Consider the following 22,540-nt stretch of genomic DNA (forward strand, 5'->3'; position numbering starts at 1 on the left):
GGGCCCCCGAGACCCCTCAGAACCCTCAGTCCCAGAACCCCCCTGAAGATACCCTCCGGACCCCCGAGATCGTCCGAGATTGGCCCGTCCCAGGCCTCCTCAGAATCCCCTTGGGCCGCGGAGGTCCTCCGTGCCATCTTCCTTCGTCCCCCGAGATCCCTGGGCCGCCGTCGCCACCCTCGGCTTCTCCCCTGCCCCTCTCTGCCACCTGTGCTGAGCTTCAGTCCCCGTTTGGCCCCCTCTCCACGCTGGTCTCAGGGCGGGTTTCTCAAAACTGAGGAGCCTGGGAAAGTATTCCTGGGGTTTGTGAATTCTCGATGATAATATAGGAGAGACATTTAATAGGTCACCTAATGACGGACGCTTCGTAACCAAGCAGAGGGCGCGATCTGAGCGCCCACATTTGCATTTGTGTTTACGGTTACATTGAGGCCAAAAGTGTTTAACTTTTAATGCTTTTTGGTGAGACTCATGGGGGCCACAGAAAAGTCTAGAGCACAGATCTGATGTGGAGGAAGCTGGAACTAAGTAGGTGAGGGACTTAGGGCAAATAAGGATGCTTTGAGATTATTGCCTTGGCTTAATTTATTCACTCATGGAACTAACATATTTTCGAATGCCTGATAGTTACCAGGAAATGGCACTGGAGCCAGAGTCCCTGCTCTCAGGGCCTCTTTGGAGGGGGGCGGGGAACAAGTAGGTAGTTTTTATATGGTCATAACAACAGTGTAGTGACCTTGAACGCAGCTGAGGTGGGGAGGTGATCCTCAGGTCTCAGGAAGGGGTGTGAAGGAGGGCTTCGTGGAGGGGAGGGAAAGTGATAGGTAACAGGAGAGCTGATTCTTGAAGCTTGAGGTTGAAAAGTTTGCCAGGGTCATTCCAGGCAAAGGGACAGAATGTGAAAAGGCAGAGAGGCGGGCCACAAAGCACGCTGGAAACCATAGTTTCATCCTGGGGGTGGCTGGAGACGTGTTGCCTCCTGTAATGAAAAAGGTTCTGAGGGTGGTATTAGGGGGACTCTGAAGTGGGGAGAATCCAGCTTCGTTGGTGAGCCCCACTGTGCCCTTGGCCCTTTCTTGAATCGCTGCTTCTTCTGTCGCCCAGGATCCAGCTCAGAGCTGAAGGGAGATAGTTGGTCAGTGGAGAGGGGTGAGGGAAATGTGCTCAGGAGAGACCGGAATGGGAGAAACTGGGAGGTTTGGCCAGGTGCAGGGTTTGAGATGGGGAGTGGCAGGAAAGGGGGTGTGCGAAGGGGGTCAGGACCAAAACATGAGGAACATCTGAAGCCCTGTAGAGCAGTGGTCCCCAACCTTTTTGGCACCAGGGACCGGTGCTCGTATGAGAATCTAATGCCTGAGGATCTGAGGCGGTGATGCTGGCGCTGGGGAGCCGCTGTGAATACAGATGAAGCCTTGCTCACTTGCCAGCCTGTCACTCACTTCCTGCTGTGCAGCTTGACCCAGACCAGGGTGGTGACAGTGGGAACGGTGGCTTCCTCAGGCATGGCTAAGCTTCTTAAAGCCTAGACCCAAAAGACTGGTGTTCCAGCACTTTCTTGTCTGAGCCTACGGTTTTCTGCCTGGAGGTTGACATTGGGAACTTCTTACTCTCTTTAGGTGGAGTTTTGTCCTCTTGCCCATAGGACAGGTGGTCCCCTCGGGCTTCATCAAGGTGACAGTATGTCTGTGTCACAGTGAGCCCAGCGTGCACACAGGAAATGCACACGTAGCACCGTGGGGCAGGGCGACGAGAGGCCAGAGGTCAGAAGTGGAGCAGGATCTTGGGAGGTTTGGAAGCGGGGCTTGGGGGTCCTGAGGTAATGAAAGGCCTGGAGGGAGACTCAAGTTCAGATGTGTCGTGTCTGAAGTGTCGCTCTGGAGACAGCGTGAGACTAGAAGGGCTGAACCTGGAAGCAGGGTGGCTCTCAGCAGTCAGACAACTTGCGAGGACTTTAAAGCAGTGGCAGAGGGTATGGGTTAGATTTAGGAAGAAAAATCTACAGGACTTTTGCTGAAGTCTGCACTTGGGTGAGGGGGAGGGAGACTATGACAGTGCTTGCCGTGCGTGGACTTTCTGTTGAGTCGATGAGACGTTCTGTATCTGTGCTCTACTCGCCACATGTGGCAATCAAGCGTTTAAAATGTTACTAGTGTGACTGAGGAACTGAATTTTCAAATTTATTTAATCATATGCAAAGGGTTTAGTGGGAAGCACACTGTTCGAGGCTTCGTTCCTCTAAATGTCATCCCTTTCAGTGTTTCCAGCAGCTCTGTGAGGTGTAAGATACTATTCCTTTCTTACAGATAATGGAAATAGAGGCTCAGCGAGACGAATGCACCCCATATTAAGTAGTACAGTGAGTCCCTGATTGTTGAACTGGGCTCTTTCAATTGGATCCTACTTCTTTCTGCCAAGGGGCCCAAGGGCCTGAAGTTCTCTGAAGTGGTGGCGTTGTTCCCTGATTAACCCTCCTTATTTGTTCCCTGCTAGACAGTTCCTGATAAACCGGCAAAGACCAAACAGAAAACTGTCCTGAGCTGGTTGTTTTGCCCGAGGCGTCTCCCTGCTGCCTCTTACATCTTCCTAATGGCAGCTGTTCCCTTAGGGGTTTTGGAAAATGGATGGAGTAAGAAGGCAGGTGAAACTGCAGATCAGCGGAACCGTGCGGCTCATTTGTATAAGATTGTTTTACCCGAGATATGGTTAAGGATTTGGTGGTGAAAACGGTAGGAATGAGTGCCTCAGAGGAAGTTTTGCAGTCACAGTGGACCATGTAGTGCCCAGGATAGTGGCAAGGTGATGGGACATGAGCCAGGAGTGAGTTTGTAGCTTGCCCCTCACTCCTTGGAGGCCCTGACCAAGTCACTGCCTCTCAGAGTCTCCTTTTTCACTTCTATAAAATTAGGGTATTTGGCGTCGCATGACCTTTGAGATCCCCCCAGCTCTAAGCTTCTACAATGGTAAGTTTAATCGGAGGTTTACTCTCTGGAACATCTCTTATTCCTCTCGGGGATGGATACGTGCTAGTGGTTCAGTATGCCTTTCACCTCTGTATTGGTGTGTTTTACTATTATTGGTGTATTGTTAAGTAACATGTCCGTTTGAGTTACACAGGATGTCACAGCTGATGGACAAACTGTAAAGCAGTTAATGCTTTAGCCATTGGCAAAATTCCTAGTTAAATGTCAAGTATATTTGTTTGCCGTTCTGAGCTGCAGTACTGTTAGGAGCCATGAGAGACTGTGCTTACCGTGGCATTTGGCCTCCGAAAAGGGTTTCATGTCAGCCTTGGCCGTGCGAGTGGTAATGATGATTGTCACTTCACAGGGCTGTTGAGAGGATTAGATGAGATAATGCATGTAAAGTGCTTCGTACTTTCTCTTGACCCTAATAAGAGCACAAAAAGTGTCAGTAATTTGATGTTTTTGAATTCAAACTTGACCTTGAAACTTTTTATTCCTGGCGGGTTTTGTTATTACCTCGGTTTGAACATTTATACCCAAGCACTGGTTTCAAGAAGCAAGTGAACACATTTTGATCATTACAAAATAAGCATTTTTTTCCCCCTTACAATTCATTTGGACTGAATAAAAGTGATCGGTTAAGTAGCATATGTTCAAATTAAGGTTTTGTGTTGCCTGTAAATTGAAGAAAACAATTCATTCCAAAGCTCCCTTGCTAGTAATGGCTGGGATTAAGTTTGACCAGAACTGTGGTTAAATTAATATGCAGTTCTGGTGACTGCCTTGTAAAAGTATGCAGTTGGAAGCCCGCTGTTGCTGCGGGGGAGAAGCTGGCTGCTGAGCTGGTTTAGTTGACGAGGACCTTCACATATTCAGCTCACTGAGTCTTCCTTGTACAGTCGGTGGTGTGGGTTCCCATTGGACAGATTCGGAAACTGAGGTTGAGAGCGGCCTCGCGGCCGGGAGTGGCGTTTTCCCGACTCCAGATCCGTGTTTCTCCGCGGTGCTTCCGCTGCTGCTTGCGGCGGAGCTGTTGTGGTTTCCGGCCAGGCTTCTCCTGCGGTTCTGGAAACTCACTTTTTGTTATCGGTGCCTTGTTTCCGGCTCAGGGGAACCTAGTCATGCTAATCAGCCTCCCCGGAAATACATCGGCCTGATCACAGGTGATTCCTTTGTGGTTGAAAGTGTGATTGTCAGACGTACTTGGAAAGTTACCCTTGCTGCTCATGATTTCTGCTTCTGTGGCCCCTCCCCAGTCTACACGGAGAACCAGGTCACAGTGAAAAGGGCAGTTTGTGGGAATCTGGTCAGAGTAATGACCTGCATGCCTGTCGTTGAGCTTTAATAGGCACGTGCGTCCCTCCGCTGTGACGTGCTGGCGAGCGGGAGGCTGCTGGAAGTGCCTGCTTGCTGTCTCCGGGCGTCCAGACGGGCCCAGGTGTAGTCAGTACAGCGATGGGTCCGGCCTCCTTTAAGGACATCCCGCCCTTCAGAAGCACCTGGTTACACGGACGACACAAAGAGGCGGTGTTCCCCGGTCTCCTGTCTCCCGAGTAGCACAGTTACACACCATTCTCAGTGCCGGGTACCTTTGTAACAGCAGGGGAAGGACTGATAGGACAGTAATACCCTGACAGGCTGCCCCGCCCTCCCACGAAGTAGTCTCAGTGACCTGTGTCTAACTTTTTCCACAAATTCTGGGCTGGGGGCATCGTATTTCATCACTAGCGATTGAGCACAGGGAGTTCAAAACCCCGCCTTCGGAAACTTTGGTGCCTGTTTGCGATGACCTCGCCACTGCTGTGCACGAGGGTGTGTCTCGAGTGTCGCCGTGCGCCCCCCTCCATCGTGAGCAGGCGCCGTTCGCGTGGGAGCTCTCATCTCTCTGCTCTTCATCTGCTCAAAAGCCCTATGATAATTTATAGAAAGAAAGAAAAGTTTTTCAAAAGATATTTTTGAAGATCCCACAGACTTGAAACTTCTAATTTACGGTTTGTGCTTATAAAGCGAAAGCGCAGTTTGTAATAGAAAGTAATTAGTTTTAGGTTTTTTTGTTACGCCAATTCAATAATTACTATTCCTGACATTTTCTCCCTCCCCCTCAAAACTTCGTGAACTCTTTCACGCGTTGATCCGTTTCTTTCCCATCCCTCTGATCTTCACGGCTCTGTAGAACAGTGGTGCCAGCGAGTGTTTCAAATGGCCGTGCCTTGGCCTGGTGCAGCAGGTCTCCGACTGGCCTCGCTGGGGTTGCTCATGCGGCTGGGTCATCTGCCTCCTTGCCTGGCGCTGATTAGCCCTGGTGGCCTCTCCCCCATGTGGGCGGTTGGTGCTGGGTTGTCAGCTCATGTGCCTGCGTTCTCCACTGTGGCCGTTCACCCTCCCAGGAGGCTAGACTGAGCTTCACAAGGCAGACTTCCTAGAGGGCAGGTTCCAGTGTCTCAGTGCTCATCAAGCTCTTGTTTGCTGATATCCCATTGGCCAAGGAAGTCACATGACCAAGCCTAGGGTCAGTAGGTGAGGGACTATACAGGGGTGTGGTTACCGGGAGGCCTGATGGGGGCTGGGAGGTCATTAACAGCCTAGTTAGGGAGTGAGAGAGGCTTTGTTTTGCCAGCTGTTAAGTGACAAGTTTGGTGTCCGTAGTTTATTCTTTTTTGCATGGGACTCAGTTTGATGAGCATTTATTTAGTGCTGAGGGCTGGGAGTTCATAGAACAAGGCAGTCTCTGGCCACTCTGAAGCTAGTTCATAAAATACTCATGACCTCAAATTTTAAGCAGAAAATACCCTGTGAAGATTTTTATTCATGGCTTTAGATAACAAGCACAGGAACTGCGTATACAAATCTGTGTTGGGGCCTGATTTTGCTTTCGGAAAATACTGATAGGTCCTTGAAAAAAAGAAAAAAGGGTTGCTATGATGACTTGGCTTTGGGCCTGCAAACTGTGGTGACGACATGATCACCAAGGAAACCAAAAGATGCAGCTTCTAAAAGGTCTCTGAAGGCTTTTCTTACCGTCGTCTGGGATCCGATTGGCTTAGAAGAATGGCATTGGGGATGGGAGTCGAACTCTGGGGCTTGCCGTCCTAGGACACAGGGAGAGACTTGGGCTACTTTCTAGGTTATTGGGAGATTTGGCTCGGATGATTATGCTGCTGAAAGAACAGGAAATGAGGTAATGTCTTTAAACATGTAGTGCTGTAATGAACTGTAAATGGCCAAATATGGGCAGCTATGCAGTTCATCATTCCAGAGCACTGTGCTGAGTTTTAGTGTAATCGAGGACTTCCCATGTTGGCTACTTTGATCCTTAAGGGTACATGTCAGTGTGAAGGTCTAGAGGCCCATCTGCCGGTGGAGGTTGGAGCCTGTGTGATTCTGTTTGAAGTGTAAGGAGCCAGCTCCAGACCTTTGTCAAAGTCAGGCCCTGAAGGAGTTTTGAGCCCTTAAACCAGCAACAAAGCACACAGGCATGCAAGCTCTCACCTGTTATTTAAGTGTTCAGGGCTTGGAGTGATAACTTGTTTTTTTGGAAGACTTTGAACTTACTTAATTATGAAGCGAAGTCCAGCCCGTAAAAGTTTAAATTGTTCATCCTGTTTTGTAGCTGTGTAAAAGCAATAGTTGTTTTCAGTTTGTAACTATAACCATGTGTATATGGAGAATCAAAAAAGTAGTTGAACAGTAATTGAAAGGACTAGAGATAGATTTTTAAAGTTCTTTACCACAGAAACAATTTGGGGCATTTCCTGAGTCTTTGACCAGTGACTGTTTAAAAAATATTCCAAAATGTTGTGTAGAGAAGGCTGAGATCAAAGACCCCTTCCCAGAGGCGAGAAGGGGTCACTACTTCAGCCATGTGAATTATTTGGGGAGGGGCAGTGGTGGGGGGTAATTGAATTAGTCCACTGATAAGCATCTCATTAACTTTTCAAGTCAAGCACACAAGAGGATATGTGGATGGCATAAAGTTGTACATGTGAAATTTATGTATATGATGTTGTTAACTAATGGTACCCCAGTAAATTTAATTTTAAAAAGATAACTGTTCAAATAGGTAAATAGGAGCGACTCTTCCAGTTCCCTCCTGTAGTGGGAGGTTAAGAAAGGAATTGGGGTGTGGGGGCGGGGGGAGCTCATCGATGGGTAGAGCCTGAGCTGCAGACTCAGTGATTTGAACTTCCAGAGCACCTCGTATATTCCTGGGCTTTCAAACCTTGGTTAGCAAGAAGTCATGTGTTATAGTTGTTAAAACTGAGGATTGGTGAGTAGTTAGGTTGGTCATTGAAATCTCACGGCTGCTTATATCATGGAAAACCACAGACAGTATTTGTTAATTTCCTTAGAAAATATCTAATAGGTTAAAAAAACCAAGAAGATTTGACCTTTGATGGCCCTGGTGGTAAGTACAGTGGTGAAGAGGGTCGGGGTAGGCCCAGCCCCAACTCTGACTGCAGCCCTTCCACAGGTGACAGGCGTCCAGAGCAGCACTGTCATCACCTGGGGTCTGTGGTTTCTTAACATGTGGGGGAAGGTCACAGCCGCCTTTGGGAGTTTGATGGAAGTTTGGGCCCTTCCCTCTTGGGTGGAGGAGGTGCATGTACACAGGTCGTTACACAAAGTTGTGTAAATGTTTTCAGGGGTATTCTTAGGATCCCTTTAGCTCTAATGATGCCTGGAAACTGATTAAGCCTTGTTTCCTTGGAGGGGCAGTGGTGGGGGGTAATTGAATTAGTCCACTGATAAGCATCTCATTAACTTTTCAAGTCAAGCACACAAGAGGATATGTGGATGGCATAAAGTTTTCCTTTGGTTTTTTCCAGGGTCATACCCGGGAAAATTATTTTTGGTGACCTGATTTTAATTGAGGGGAAAACAAAGATCACACATCTGAAAAGGTGGTTTTCAGGCAGTGCTGGTTAGGGTACGGCAGAGCAGGCCCTTGGATATTCCGCTGGCCACTGTCCTGGAAAGCATTTGGCAGTGAGTGCCGAAATGTTTTACAGTGTTCATGTTCTTTAACTCAGCAGATCTGCTTCTCAGAAACCTCTCCTGAATAAATAATTTCAAAATGCATTTAAAAAAAAACACGCAAAGATGGTTTCTCAGAGTTACGGTAACATCCTGCCTGCATCAGGGGCATAGATGGAGTAAGTGATGGCGTGAAAATAAGCTAGGATTCTGTGTACGTAGCTGTCACACTTATATTTATGAATCGTTTTTAATAACATGGGACGTGTTCTTATTCTAATGCATGAAAAAAGTAGGATGTGAACTATGGTCTCAAGTGACTGAAAATCTTAAAGTAAAATGCCTAGAGGGAAAAATATAAATGTCAGTAACAGTTATTGCTCATAGGTAGTAGGATTATGGGCTTTTTTAAACTTTATTTTTCTGTATATTTTCTCGTTACAGTGAATAATTCTATAATTAGGGGGAAATGTGATTCTGGAAAAGTTGTGGAGTTTGGAGATAGTTTGGCAATAGAGACCTAGCTGGTTTAAGATTCTTGTTTCATAAGCGAAGAACTGACCTCTTACTTTGGTCATTTCTTTGGACCGGATTGCAGTAGGGCCGCGGGGAGGCCTGGCCTCTCGGAAGACTTGCTGAGAAGCGTCATGCGCCACCCCAGTCACAGTGCTCCGTGCCCCGGACCCTCCCCTGAAAAGTGGCCCGCCTCGCCTTCGCTCCGCGTTGGCCAGTCTCTCCCCCGGGCTGAGTCACGGGCATCCGTGTCAGCCGGAAGCTCTTCTGGAACAGCCATGAGGGGATAGCACGAGGACCCGGGCGTGGAGGCAACCGCACCGTCTGTGCTCAGTGCACCTTAGTGTCCCTTCAGTTTCCGTCCAGCGCAGAGTCTGCATCCAAGCCGTGGCCTGGCCCGGCAGGTCCCCCAGAGTTAGGGACAGCGGCTTACGAGACATTTTGGGTGTGGGTTCTTTTGTATATGGCGTTTTTCAAGTATTCCGATTTAAGTAAAAATCCAGGAGCTTTGATTTTAATTCCAGCCTTGCCGCTCTTCCAGGATTCTATTCTAATAAAAGGAGTTTTATCTTGAAAATCGAAGTCACGTCTGACTAACTTTTCTCTGTAGGATTCACAGATGGATTCAGTGGAAAAGACAACAAACAGAAGTGAACAAAAATCAAGGTAAATAAAGTGAGCTGCACCTTCGAGCAGGTCGCAGTGCCACGGGTCTCCTTGTGCTATGGGCACCTGCAGAGGCAAATGAAGTGAGGACGCTGGGTCAGGAGGGACGCTCAGGGGCCGTGTAGCCACCTTCGCTTCAACATAAGAAACGTTCCAGAAGGCAGTTTTCCCTTTCTGCTCAAGGGAGGGACCGTAACCTGGTCTCCGAACCCAGCAACAGCCATCACAGAGTCACATCTAAGATTAGGAATGCCACGCTTAGCCAGAAAGAATTCCCTGACCGTAGGCCACACGTCATGCCTGTGATGAAGAGATGCCGGGGGGGAGGAGCTGATCTTGGAATGCGCTGGGGTTGATAAGTGGCAGAAAACCAGCATTTTGCCAGGAATTTTATCTGTCATGGCAAGCAGGGGTCATTTTGTCATCATGGTTATTTTTAAGCTCTTTGCAACTTCATAGGAATTAAAATTGCTGAGCTTTTCGCTCGCTAATATATCACTTACACCAGGGGGGATTCAAGATGAGTAAGACACAACTAACTGTCCCCAAGGTCTTTATGGAATGAGGATAGAACATGTAAAATAAACAGACAACAAGCAATAGTACACGGGCTCTGTCTTCCCGTGGCACAGAGTCGGGGACAGGCACTCGTGCGCGCGGTGCAGGCCGGACTCGGCCGAACCCTGCGTCGTGTTTCTTTGGGGCTGCGGGACTCCGTGTTCCCTTTCATTCTCTCCCTCCCTTGTTCTGAAGCAGAAAGTTTTTGAAAAGCCTCATCCGAAAGCAGCCCCAGGAACTGCTGCTGGTCATTGGCACCGGTGTCAGTGCAGCGGTGGCCCCGGGAATCCCCGCCCTCTGCTCGTGGAGGAGCTGCATCGAGGCCGTCATCGAGGCTGCGGAGCAGCTGGAGGTGCTGCACCCCGGGGACGTCGCCGAGTTCCGCAGGAAGGTGACGAAGGACCGGGACCTGCTGGTTGTTGCCCACGATCTGATCCGGAAGATGTCGCCTGTAAGTCTTTCTCAGACAGGTACTTCAGCTTTCCCTGGAGTGACTTGGTTCTGGGCCAGGCCGGCGAGTCTGAGACTGACATTTAGATTTCTGCGCGTCTACGTGCTGTCTTTTCTCAGCAGTCAGGCTGACGAGCCAGAAATATGTAAGTCCCTCAGAAGATCATCTCTCTGAACAGTGGTGCCGGGGACAGTGTGGGGCTCCTGACACAGCCCGTGTTAAACGGAGCCTCAGTGTGTGAGATTGTGGCAGGGGTGTCGTCAGGCTGCACTGGGGACGAACTTTACGGTTTCGTATTCGTTTCATGAAGGCGTATCTTTGAGGCGTGTTTTTGGGCTGAGCTGGCTGGCTACATCCCTTCAGATGACGAGTGGCTTCTGAAAACACTTTAAGATGGGAGAGGTTCGAGCATCTCTGTCCGCAGCGGAGATGGCCCTGTACAGGAAGAGCACGCGCGGCCGCAGGGCCCGCTGCGGGGTCCGTGGGCCGGTGCAGGCGTGGGGCCTGCCTGGTCCGGGTGCACGGCCAGGCCGTCGTGCAGTCGGCCGCGGCGTACAGTGGCCGATGCTGGGGCAGAGGCCCGTGGCGGGCTCCTCCTCGTACTCCTGTGTTTACTGAAGAAGCACAGCCGCCACCTGAGAGTCGGGCGGGGAGTACGTGTTGGGGGTGAACACGGGAAAGCATGAAACAGGTATGCGGTGGTCGTCAGGAGGCGAGCAGAGTTTAGGCTGCTGTAAAAAGATACCCCAAACCGCTGGCTTCAGTGTGGTGACGTTGCTGTTTCTCTCGTAAAGGGCTGCGTGTGGCGGCCCCAGGAGCGCGTCGCGGCCTGACCGCGCTGGGGACCGGCTCCCGTTGTGTTGCTCTGCCCTCTGCACCCTGCAGCTTCCATCTCGTGCTCTGAGCTGGCGCCCCAGCTCCAGGGGCCACGTCTCATTCTTGTCCTGTCGAAGGTCTCAGCAGTGCCTGCGCACTGCCTGTCACCTGATTTAAGATGCCCTTCAGACACCCGGTTCCTAGACTCAGTGAAGGGACAACCAGTACTTTGCAGCTCTCGAGGGGGAATTTGGCCTGTGAGGCCCCAAGTGATCTGCTTCCAGGTCACCGATCTGACCTCACCCGCTGACAGAGCCCCTCACTCCTCTGTTGCCACGAGGGCCCTTGCACTCACTCTTCCTCTGCCTGGAGATCTCTTTCCGGAGGCCCCTTCTTCCTCAGCTCTGTGCTCAGATGTCTCTCATCAGGGAGGAGGCCCCTCCCTGCTGTCCTGGGGCCCATCCACCCTTTGCCCCCAGCAGTGTCATAGTCGTGTCCCCTTCCCCCCCTGCTTCCCCCTTTTCTTTTCCCAAAGCGTTCATCAGTGTTGATGGATCACTGACGGATTTGCATATTATTTGTCTCCCACCTCTCGAGTTTTATAAACTCTGTGAGGTTGCGGGTTCCCCCCGCTCCACTCAGAATATTACCTGGGTAGGTGCCCGGTCGTTGTTGACAAACGATGTTTTTGTAACTCCCGGCCCACCTTCCCACAGCGGACAGGCGACACCAAGCCCAACTTCTTCCAGGACTGCCTGATGGAGATCTTCGACAACCTGGAGCAGCACATCCAGAACCCGCTGGTGCTGCAGTCGATCCTCGGCCTGATGGAGCGGGGCACGATGGTCCTGACCACCAACTATGACAACCTGCTGGAGATCTTCGGGCAGCAGCAGAACAAGCCCATGGAGTCCTTGGACTTGAAGGACAAGACTAAGGTTCGGGCTGCGGGGCCCCGGGGGCGGGAGGCGGGTGGAAGGGGAAGGCTCTGAGTGTCGGCACCGCACCGTTGGGTGGATGCGGAAGAAGCCTTCGTCTCTACAGCAGGGAGTCAGTCGGCAGGAAAGGCGCTGTCAGCTCTCCATGAAACCCCACTGCCTCGGCCCTAACGCTGAGCTCGCCTCTTCCCAGTGGCGGGGCACGGAGGGCAGCTCCCTGAATGTCCCAGGACCCCCTTATGGCCTGCACTTGGTGCCTTTTTGTTTTGCATTCTCGTCTCCTGATGTGCCAGAGTTCCTCACCTGCATTTATTCATTACAGGAAACATGGGTAATAAAGAAAATAGCTAAGGAACGGAGAATCGCTCACAGCCCTATTGCTGTGAATTTGGTTAATTTGCTTTCTATCTTTTAACAAATTGAGATTATAATATATATAGTTGTTACCCTGACTTTTTTAATACTGTATTTTCTTGTCAGTAAGCTGTTTTTAAAAGCATGATTTTTAAATGGCGGTATAATTTTAAAAGTAAGGTATCGTTACCCTTCTCTTACGTTAGCATATTTTCACTATTAGACATCACGCTACAGCGGAAATCCTCATGCTTCTGTCTCTATTTATTTCTTTAGGATAAATTCCTAGAAGAGTTTCAGGGTCAAAGGGTACGAATATTTTAAAGACAGGTGATATAAGTCAGCAGATTGTTTTCCAGGAGTGCCCGCTGACGCGGACCAGCCGAGTGTGGCGCACAGGCGGCCCGCGCTGCTGCACTGCACGGTCGTGCGCTTTTCTCCAGCAGAGAGATGACGACGCGCTGCGCGTGGTCCTCCTTTTCTGCGGCATCTGAGTCTCCGAGGGATGCCTGTATTTCCTTCCCGGATCTCGCCAACACGTGGCGTTACGAACAACAAAGCAAAACACATTCTACCCACAGGATAGGTGGAAATGTAACGTTTTTATTTCTCTCTTTACTGAGGTTGAACACGGGTTCATTTTATTGAGTACATTTCTTTCATGGCATGGTCACGCCTCGTCAATTTGTTTACGGGTTTTATGTTATTACTACTAATACCGCCACCCGCGTTGTCTGGTCACTTCGTGAGGGAAGGCCTCAGCCCCTGTACATGAGGAACCCGACGTCTCACTCAGGACCTGAGTCGTGTGGGGACTCGGCTCCTGCCCCTTGGGTCCCCTTTCTGCAGAGTGTGGCAGAGAAAGCATGGCGGGCGGTCCCGTGCGCGTGGACTCACGCGGACCGGCGTGGGGACTGTGCCGGTGTGACCGCATGGTGGCGTCGCACCCTCTCTGGATAGGACCCCTGCTCTAATGTCCGAGCAGCATGGTCCCTTCTGGGAGGCCTGCTCACGGTTCTGGTGTCCCAGGAAACACACCGCGATGGCATATGGCAGAGGTGCCAGCTGCTCACCTGCCTGCTTCATGCTGGCGAAGCTGCTGGTGTTCCGTGTCGCCGATGCTGCCCGCCAAAGCAAAAGCCCCTGGTGTGAAGATGAAACGGAACGTACACGATGTGCGTCTTCTAAGGACCTTTGTGCCGAATCTGGAACCGAAATCAGTTTAGGGTGGTTTGATGTTACTTTTTCCATATATTTTTTCTGGGTGTAAAAACACGATGTACATAGCAGTAATCCAAGTACAACGTGTAACTTAGTGAAAGTCCTCGAGTCGCTCTGTAATCAGTCTGAACAGCTGCTGTGATCTCAGATGGTAAAGGCGTTTTCTGCACTGTCTTTAAAGATGTTCTTTCTGATACAATGTGACAAAGAAGAAGCGCTAATGGCTGAGTTACTCTTAGGTTTTAAAGGTTTAATTATAAGTGGAAACATCTTTCTTTCTGAAGGAGATTTGAAAAACCACGAATCCTATGTAGGCGCTACCCATTTACATCTTTTTTCAGTAATACCCACTTTCTCTTCTTTGGGCTCGATTTTTGACAGGTCCTTCAGTGGGCGAGAGGACACATCAAATACGGGGTTCTCCACATCCATGGCTTGTACACAGACCCCTGTGGGTTGGTGTTGGACCCGTCAGGATATAAGGATGTGACTCAAGACCCGGAAGTAATGGTACGGCCCGCCTAATTCCGCGGTGTTCGTGCCCCGTGGGGCCGCGTGGTGGCCACCAGCCGTCTGGCCGCACGCAGTCCGAGCGGTTTCCCGGCCTCTAGGCCTTCGTGCACTTTGGGTCCACATGGCTGCAGGGGGTGGGCCTGCCCCTCTGCCCCCAACTGTTTGTCCAGGGCCTGACACAGCGTCTGGCACATCACCCAGGTGCTCAGTAAACATTTATTGCGGGACTTTTTTTAAAATGCGGGTCCGACCCGACTTTCTCTTTGCCACCAGCCATTCTGGGACTCCTGCTCAGGGGACAGCTGAGTTTCCTCAGCGTGACCCGCAGGCCCCGCACGGTCCCCAGTGCTGTCCTCTTGCTTCTCCTCCCTCGTCATGGTCCCCGGGTCCGTGCAGGAGACCCTGTCTGATACCCTCCTCCCTTTTCTCTGCCCCGCACTCTCTTTAGCATTCAAAATCCAGTTTTAAGACTTCCTTCTCTGCAAGGCTTTCTTGATAGGCGAGACGAAATGAAGTGTGGGGAACCGCTCGCCCGCCTTTTATGAACTCTCTCCACTCAGCACATGGAAACGCCAGTGCCTTCACTGAGTGCCTGGCGAGCTCAGGGTCAGGCACGAGTCCCTCGGGGCTCCCCCCGGGCTGTGGACCACGGCAAGGGGTGGCATGTGGATGATGGGGCTGAGGCTCCTGGCCCACGTCGCCATGTCCAGGACAAGGTGTACCTGAGCTGCTGCCGGCCCTCTGTCGGCTGTCCGCTTTGGTGGTGCCCCCACCCCGCCTGCCTGAGTGACCCCATGTGATCTTTGCTTCCCCCTGTGCCCACTCCCTGGGGCCACTGTCACTGGTCCCTCCTCAGCTCTGCTTCCCTCGCCATCCAAAACCCCATTTTGCTGACAGCAGCCCCCACCCCCCCAGAAGTTCCCATCCGTGATCCACTAAGACATGTCAGTTCCAGGGTGTTTCCTGTGCTCAGTTCCAAACTGAAAAATTTAATATCTTTATTTTATGTTTTAAAATTGTATGTAATTCTACAAGATTTGGGTTGAGCGACTACATAAACAGGATTGGTGGGTGCGTGGGGCGGGCAGTAGGCTGTCCTTTGGGTTCGCGGACACTGGGCATGGACGCGGGGCGTGGGCTGGTGTCCCTGGCTTGGAGAGGACAACGCCCCGTGGCTCCGTGAGGCAGGCATCAGCCCAGCTTCGGCCTTAGTTGGCACTCGGTGCCGCTGAGGCCCAGGCGCTGCCTCGCCGTGTTCCTCCGTGCGGTTCTCGGGGGTGGCCTGTGACGGAGCAGCGATGTCCAGGCGCAGATGTGTGACTCAGGTGACCGTCGCTATTCCTTCACAGGAAGTTCTCCAGAACCTATACCGCACCAAGTCCTTCCTGTTTGTGGGCTGTGGAGAGACCCTTCGCGACCAGATATTCCAGGCGCTCTTCCTGTACTCGGTGCCGAATAAGGTGGATCTGGAGCACTACATGGTTGTGCTCAAGGAGAGCGAGGACCACTTCTTCAAGCACCAGGCAGACATGCTGCTGCACGGGATCAAGGTCGTGTCCTACGGGGACTGTTTCGACTATTTTCCAGGATATGTGCAGGACCTTGCCGTTCAGATCTGCAAACAGCGCAGTCCAGGTACGGGCTTCCTTTTTCCCCTTGCAGTATACAAACCGATAGGGTTCTTCCAGTGTTTTCTGGCCTTTCTTCCCCCCCTCACCCTGAGAATTCATTACATACCACAAAATAAAATTGAGATCTTATGTTATATACCGTTAAATTCACCAGTCTTCCAGTTATTTCTGGAAGATGTCTCTGAATACTTTAAAAATGGCCGGTCGGGGTAATCGGTACGATCGCCATGGTCTGTAAGTAGGACCTGTTGGTGGAAGGCCGTGCGTGTGGCTGGGAGTGTTTATTCCTGTTTCAGATGACATGCCACGCCTCAGGTTACTTTAACCAAGAAAGAAAACTGCCCAGCCAGCTCCATCCGCTGTGATACTGAGACCTGAAAGATGAGGATGTTTCATACCTTCATCCTGTCACTCCATCTTAGGAGTTAAGACCGCAGAGGCACAAAATGATTTTATGAAGACTTTTCTTTCTTTTTTCAAACCACGTCTTTTCCGTTTTGCTGCGTGCAACACCCTTTAAGTAATTGTCCTGTCCCTTCTCCTTGGGGAGCTTGTCACTTGCCGGGAATGACCAAACTAGTCAGGTAGCTGGGCCTGCGGGCGGTTACTGGCTCTGAGTCTGGTGCCATGAAGTCTGGATGATGGCAAACTCGGAGGAGCCTGTGTTGACTGTCGTCCAGTTGTAATAGGAAACCCAGACGCACTCACCTACACGGTGGAACTGGGTTAAGCACAAAGACGGCTGGACATGCCCGGCCGTGAACTTGAAGACCGGAGAATGCTAAGCTCACGGGTAACCGAATGCACGGAGGACCCAGCACCTTAGCTTATTCCCACGCGTTCTTTCAGAATTGCTAATACTTAGCAAAACGGACTGATTTAGGTTGCATTTCCATAGAAAGTACAGGAAGGGCAGGAGCCAGTTTCTCACAAGGAGGAGACTGACGCGTGCTGTGTCACACACGCTGCTGTGCACGTTACCTTGGCCTGATTTCAGTTTCAGTCACAGTAGCCACTGTGACTTTATAGAAGACGAGACGAGCTCAGAGAGGGGCATGACCCAGCCATTTGGTGCCGGGTGTTTTGAAGCAGGATTGGGATCCCGGACCGATAGCAGTCACGTACTGCCTAGTGTGTCCCCCGGACGGGCCCGAGCGCGTGGCTCTGGAGAGGGGCAGCGGCTCACCTCCCTCTACCCCTAACCACCCCCTCTCTTGCCTCCACACGCACAAGTACCCGGAGGACCAGGACCCACTGTGAACCCCAATGAGCTCGGGCTCCTGGAGCGCCTTCCTGTCCCCACCGAGGCCCCTTTTCCAGACCTTGGCAGCTGCCAGGGGCCTGAAAGATCTTTGGGACTTGTTATCTGTGAGTGTGTCCTTGAGGACATTTGTACTTAAATTCGTGAGGTGCCTCTCCTCGCCAGAGAGGGTGGCATACTGGTGATGACGGAAGTAACAGTGACAGCGGGTGCCACGCCGTGCTCCGGGCCGGCTCAGGGGCTTCACGTGTGGCCCTGGGAGGTGGAGAGGACAGGGCACGAACCAGCCCACCGTTCCACAGCGTGCCCGAGTGGGCCTCCCCGCGCCCTGTCTCTGTGGCCTCGCCACTGTCTCCCCTGCCGGCCGGAGCAGGAGGGACGTAGGGTCTCTTCTGCTGACTGTCTGTCTCCCTTTCTTCCCTAGACGCCGACCGAGTGGACAGCACCACGCTGCTGGGTAAAGCGCATCTTGATTTGGGTCGGCCCCTTCTCTTCCTGCCGCTGTCTGTACAGTCGCACATGTGTCCTCACGCTACGTAACGTGGCCTGTGTTAGAACAGCTCTGCCAGGGATGACACGGTGGTGCCTCCGTGATGGTCCCCGCCACTGGGAAGCACGGTTGTCAGTCGTGGGCCTGGGAATAATCCCAGCCCTACGGCCAGAGTCACAGGGAGGTCGGGACAAGATTCTGTGTTCCAGCCTCCTGTGCAGGCTGCGCTAACCGTGACCCGTCCCCTTCAGAAATTTTAGTCGCAAAGCCGCTCCGCCTTCGCGAGCGCGTTCGCAGTGTGAACGCTCTTCCCCTGGCTCCGCCGAGCCCGTGTCTGAGTTTGCAGGAAGTGCCCGCCCGGAGGCCTTCCCTGGGTGACCCTGGCACCGGCTTTGTCCACGCCGGTCACCGCTGGCCAGATGGCAGCCGTGGGCTGGGCTTCGTGCGCGGCCCGGTCCCCGCGGACCCAGCTAGGTGGCTCCACGGCCGTGGGAGCCGGCGGTTCAGGAATCAGACACGTGCGCGCGCGGCTCCCGCCTCGTTTCCACTTTGAGCGTTTACTAAAGCTGCCTCCCAGGCCCTCCGCTCCTTTCGAGAAAGCCTTTGAGTGGACCGAGGTCCGCGGTGGGACATCGGGTCCCGGGAGAGCCGCTTTCTCATAGGAGCCTTCGCCTTTCAGGTAGCGCCTGTCAGGACTGCGCGAAGAGGAAGTCGGAAGAGAACGGGGTCGAAGTGTCGAAGAAGCCCCGGCGAGCAGGTACCGGGCCACCCGCCTGGCTGGGGGTCCCGGCCACAGGGCCGGGTCTCACTGCCCTTGCTGTGGGTGGACGGCGTGGCACACAGGTCGTTGCCCCGCCAGAGGCACCCACTTCGGAAATTTAAGGGAATGTGTTATTGAGGAAAAACACACACAGTGCACGGGCTGTGAGGTCAGCCGGTGAGCCTTCAGCGGACACACCCACGGAACCACATCCGGGTCAAGACACAGAACATTGGCAGGACCGCCCCACTTTTCCGTCACTCCCCTGTCTGACTGTCCTGACTTTGTCACCTTAGTCTCCAGAGAAAACTCCTTTAGGTCATTTGTGTTTTGTTGCCTCTGTGACCGAATGAGATTTATTGGAACTGTTTAAGTGGGTCATCTCTGCTGACTCGGGGCGATCTGGCTTCTCCGCTGTCCCCACTCCCTGGTTTCCATAGCGAGTCATTCTGGTCCTTCAGAGGATGTGCTCGTCTGCATTTCGGTGACTTCCCCCTGCTCTGGGCCCCTCCCCTGCCTTCCGCACCTGCCCTTCCTCAGCCCACTTCCCTAAGCCCACCCGCTTTCCTCCCGTCATGGTCACGTCCGAAGGACTCCATGGTTACAGGACTGAGAGGAAATTAGCCCTCCAGTTGCTCTACAGGTTGACTCTCAAAGTTGGAGAACAGAATCATTTACTTGATTAAAAAGATGTAAATATTTTTCCTAGTTAGCCGACTGTGCCGACTCTGTCGTGTTAATGGGCCCAACGTCAAGATGTGTTCTGTCTGTCAAGGCCGAATGTGTTTTCACTCACGTTACACTAATCATGCCTCCCTTCTGACTGTTGCTTATTGATATTCCTTGTTTATTTTTTGAGGAGTTTCTAGATTCCTCTTTCCGCTGCTGTCCACAAAATGACTTTTCACAGTATTTTTTAATGTATGCGTCTTCTCCGTCACACTGCCCGTTTCCCAAGACATAGTTCTGCTCCGCTGCTTGCTTGTCACCCTGGGACGCCCCTAGATTACTGCCAGATCTCCCCAACCCGTTCTGCCAGACCCTCCTCAGGCAGCTTCTGCAGGCCAGCTCCTGGGGCTGGTGTGTCTTTGGGGGGTCCTCAGGCTCCGTGGGTGGTTACGGGGAGGTTCTCGGTTCATTCTTCCCCCCGGAGCGCCAGTCAGAAGCGTGTAGGCTTCCTGCGGACGAGCGTCCCACCCCATTCTCAGTGGCTTGGAGGTGCCTGTTGCTTTCCTTTCTGGTCGTCTTCCTTGTTAGAAGTTTCACGAGGACGTATGTCGGTGGATTCTTTTACATACCTTGCTCCATTTTCCTTCTTCCATTTCTCCAGTTCTGGAATCATTGCAGTTTCCTTGGTTTTACCTCTCTGCTCCCTCTTCCTTGAATTCACACTAGGTGAGATCTGGAATGATTTCTACTGTTTTCTCTAATGTCTTAATTTTCATTTTGTTTTCATTTTTTCTCAAAATCTTTCTAGGAGATTCCCAAAATTCTATCAGCCTTTGGGTTGGATTTTTATTTTGACAGTGTCATAGTTAACTTCTCGGAGCTCCTGTTTTAGGAGTTATTCTTTCTTAGAGCATCTGTTATTTTATGACTGTGATATCTTTTCAAATATCTAGAGAAACCAGAGGCTTCCATGGGTCCCTGACTCTAGTCCATTCCTGAAAACATCGGTCTGGAGGGGTTTCAGATGACGGGGTTTATTTTTTATTACTTTATAAGGAAACCTCAGTAAAACACTCTTAAGCACCTGTGTAATACCCCAGGCCTTCCTGGAGCTATGAAGCATGTAACACATCAGTTACCCATTTACTTACCGTTTGTTTTAATTTCTCAGTGGGGATGCTTGAGCGGTACTGTGGTGCTGCGTTTGCCTTCTGTACAAGGAACATGTACTGTTGAAGTTGGCTGTTTAATGAAGGCAAATAACACTTAATCAAGTAAAATAAACAGTGTAATTTTTTAAATGGCTACTCGCAGAGGGAGTGGTGGCCTGAGTTAGGCCTGGCGGCAGGAGACAGATGGGGCTTTGGCCTCTTGCTGTCCGGTGGCGGGCGAAGGGGAAAGGGCTGGGAGCCTTGTGCGGGGCCGGCTGAGATACAGCTGGCGCGGTTCAGCATCGCGTCCCCTGGATGCAGCATGTATCTTAGAGGGAGAGTTCAACTGTTAGCATTTTGGATAAAATTCTTTGCAGTCTTACAGCAAATATGTGGGTTGTGATAGGGACATCTGTAATTAAAGAGAAACGACATGAGATTCATGTCCTTTGAGTTGTTTCCTCAGGGCAGGTGGTTCTTCCCACCAGCATCTTCCCTGCCCCTTGTTCTACTCACGTCTGGTCCCTCAAGCTGCAGACTGGGAAGGCAGCCCAGGTGACTGTCCCTCTGTCCCTGTACATGGTGTGGGTTCCCGCTGCTGCTGCAAAAACAGGGCGGGACTCAAGTGGTGTGTGTACCAGGCGCCAGGGCCTCCTGCCTGGTGGACTTGTGGACCAGTGGCCAGCAGTTTCCCCCAGTCCCCTTCAGGCCAGCGCCACACCAGCAGCCACATCTCCCCAGGCAGAGAGCCCTCTGGTCTCTCTCCTGTAGAAAGCTTGTCCTGTCCTGCATGTGGGTGACAGACCACCTTAGTGCTGCCGGCCACCCCTGCTGGCTGGAGAGCTCAGGGCACTAGGGCAGGCTCCCGTCTGCATGCTGTCCCCTTGTGCATGAACTGGCCTTCGTGTCCCCTGGCTTCCGCAGGCTTCTGTTGACACTGCCTGCCCCCATCCACCGAGAAGGGAGAGCTCACCCAGCTCTGTTGGTTGAGATTTCCGTGGATCTTTGTAAACCAGATGTCATCATTTGCTTGTCCTCTGATGGTATTTATGATGCAAAGCCATTTCTGGACAAAGGCTATTTCCATTATGACAGGAGGCGTTTTCTGTCTTTAGCACATAAGAAAAACTGTACAAAGTTTCTGCAATCGAAATCCTAACTGCGGACTTTTTCAAGCCGAATCTTAACATTTTGGTATTCCTTTCATTTTGTTTGAACAGATGATGCTGGAGGGTCTTGAAATCTTTAAAACCAATAAAACCTGCAACTTGAAAACCAGCCTTCTGTACCCACAGTGCCATACCCAGACGACGAGGAATGTTCAGAGAACGCCACACGGATCTCTCACTTCTAAACTGTCACGTACCCCGAAAGAGCCACGTGGGGGTGTGGCCCTCAGAGGCCGGTGAGCGTCCCACCGTGAGTTAGCCGCTTGGGAGGCGAAGCACACGCTCAGGTAGCCTTGGCGGCCTGGTGGACAGCTACCTCAGGGACGGGAGGGACCCGGGTTCTGGCTCCCATCTGACATGCCCTCTTGGTCATGGTGGTTTTTCCTAATAAAAGGGGGAGAATGAAGACTGTCCAAGCAACAGTAGTTGCCAAAGAGAAAATAAGAAACCGGACTCTTAAATTTTATAATTTTTATGTGGAAACATCTATTACTGTAGGAAGAAATTTAAAGTATGTTTGTTATGTCGGCAAATAGTAAAGAATGAATGGACAGTTGCGTTCCACCGGCTAGGGAGAGTGGTGTTTTTAAATGAATGGCTAGGTCACTAGGGCGTCTTTGGAATGACATGTTTTCAGTGACTTCAGTTCCGAAGAGCGGCAGGTCTAGGAAGTGAAGTCACGGTGAACCAGAGCTTTCTGGAAAGTGCAGTCCAGGTCCGTTTTGTGGCTGACAACTGAGAAGTGACAAGTGGAGCACAAGACCAAGTTTTTAACTTTTAGTTAAGAGTGTAAGTTCCAAGCTTTCCAAGCCTGTTCTGGGGGGAAGTCCAACCTGTCCTCATCTCCTGGAACCCCTCCCATGGCCCGTGTGAGGGAAGGGACGTGCAGGGTGGCAGGGTGCGCTGGGTGAACCTCGCGAAGGGCCTGCAGCGCCGCGAACATCTTCCGGGCTTCCCACGGCAGAGATGTGCGCTGTGTGCGGGGCTCACTCCCGGGCCATGGCAGAGACTCTGCTTGGTTTCCGTTTGAGGCTGCCTATTTTCATGTGACATTTCTTGCCAAGCACTATGACTGATGGCACTGGAGCGCCCCACAAGTGTAGAGAAAGTTAAGAACGAAAAATGTAAGGTTGGGATATATAGGGAAAGAGAGATGAGCCAGAAGCCTACCCACTGAAGACGTTTTTCTTCTTTTTGAAGCATGGAAAGCAAATCTTTTATGTTACTCTGGTCATCAATAAAATTTTAACTTCAGCTCTGCGTTCAACTTTTCTTTAGTTGTGACAAGGCTTGCTTGGTGTTATTTACTTAATGGAGATTTTTACCTTGAGTTGCTAGTTAGTCGTGAAATCAAGTAGTGTGTTTTGGAAAGCAAACATTAAAGTGTGATCAGGGATGGCTATCCGAATCTGAAAGTTGGCATGGAGCACAGCAGCTTTGCA

The 22,540-nt window shown here is 51.4% G+C and overlaps 1 protein-coding gene across 6 annotated transcripts; it reads left to right on the forward strand.

Moving 5' to 3' along the window:
• Window positions 1–2,942: 2,942 nt before the first annotated feature.
• FAM118A (family with sequence similarity 118 member A) lies at window positions 2,943–22,352 on the forward strand. Of its 6 annotated transcripts, XM_011374971.2 has the most exons (10): window positions 5,549–6,141; window positions 9,061–9,116; window positions 9,870–10,125; window positions 11,658–11,879; window positions 13,836–13,964; window positions 15,317–15,602; window positions 16,832–16,966; window positions 17,284–17,316; window positions 18,029–18,106; window positions 21,150–22,352. In XM_011374971.2, exons 2-10 carry the CDS (start codon window positions 9,070–9,072, stop codon window positions 21,167–21,169), a joined length of 1,206 nt encoding a protein of 401 aa, XP_011373273.1. In that variant the 5' UTR covers window positions 5,549–6,141; window positions 9,061–9,069; the 3' UTR covers window positions 21,170–22,352. The 6 variants fall into 6 exon arrangements, 5 of the variants coding, with proteins under 5 accessions (XP_023376116.1, XP_011373273.1, XP_011373274.1 ...); XM_023520348.1 differs by lacking the exons at window positions 5,549–6,141; window positions 16,832–16,966 and adding an exon at window positions 2,943–2,960 and having other exon boundaries at window positions 9,873–10,125; XM_011374972.2 differs by lacking the exon at window positions 5,549–6,141 and having other exon boundaries at window positions 9,873–10,125.
• The last annotated feature ends 188 nt before the right edge of the window (window positions 22,353–22,540 follow it).

Source organism: Pteropus vampyrus, unplaced genomic scaffold (genome assembly GCF_000151845.1).
Source record: "Pteropus vampyrus isolate Shadow unplaced genomic scaffold, Pvam_2.0 Scaffold257, whole genome shotgun sequence".
Lineage (NCBI taxonomy): Eukaryota > Metazoa > Chordata > Mammalia > Chiroptera > Pteropodidae > Pteropus > Pteropus vampyrus.

Bases quoted from the DNA above. Each gene is read 5' to 3' on its own strand.
- FAM118A (XM_011374971.2), top strand. From the start codon at position 9,070: ATGGATTCAGTGGAAAAGACAACAAACAGAAGTGAACAAAAATCAAG. The intron at 13,965-15,316 runs GTACGGCCCGCC...ATTCCTTCACAG, and splicing joins CTCAAGACCCGGAAGTAATG to GAAGTTCTCCAGAACCTATA. The intron at 18,107-21,149 runs GTACCGGGCCAC...TTGTTTGAACAG, and splicing joins GAAGAAGCCCCGGCGAGCAG to ATGATGCTGGAGGGTCTTGA.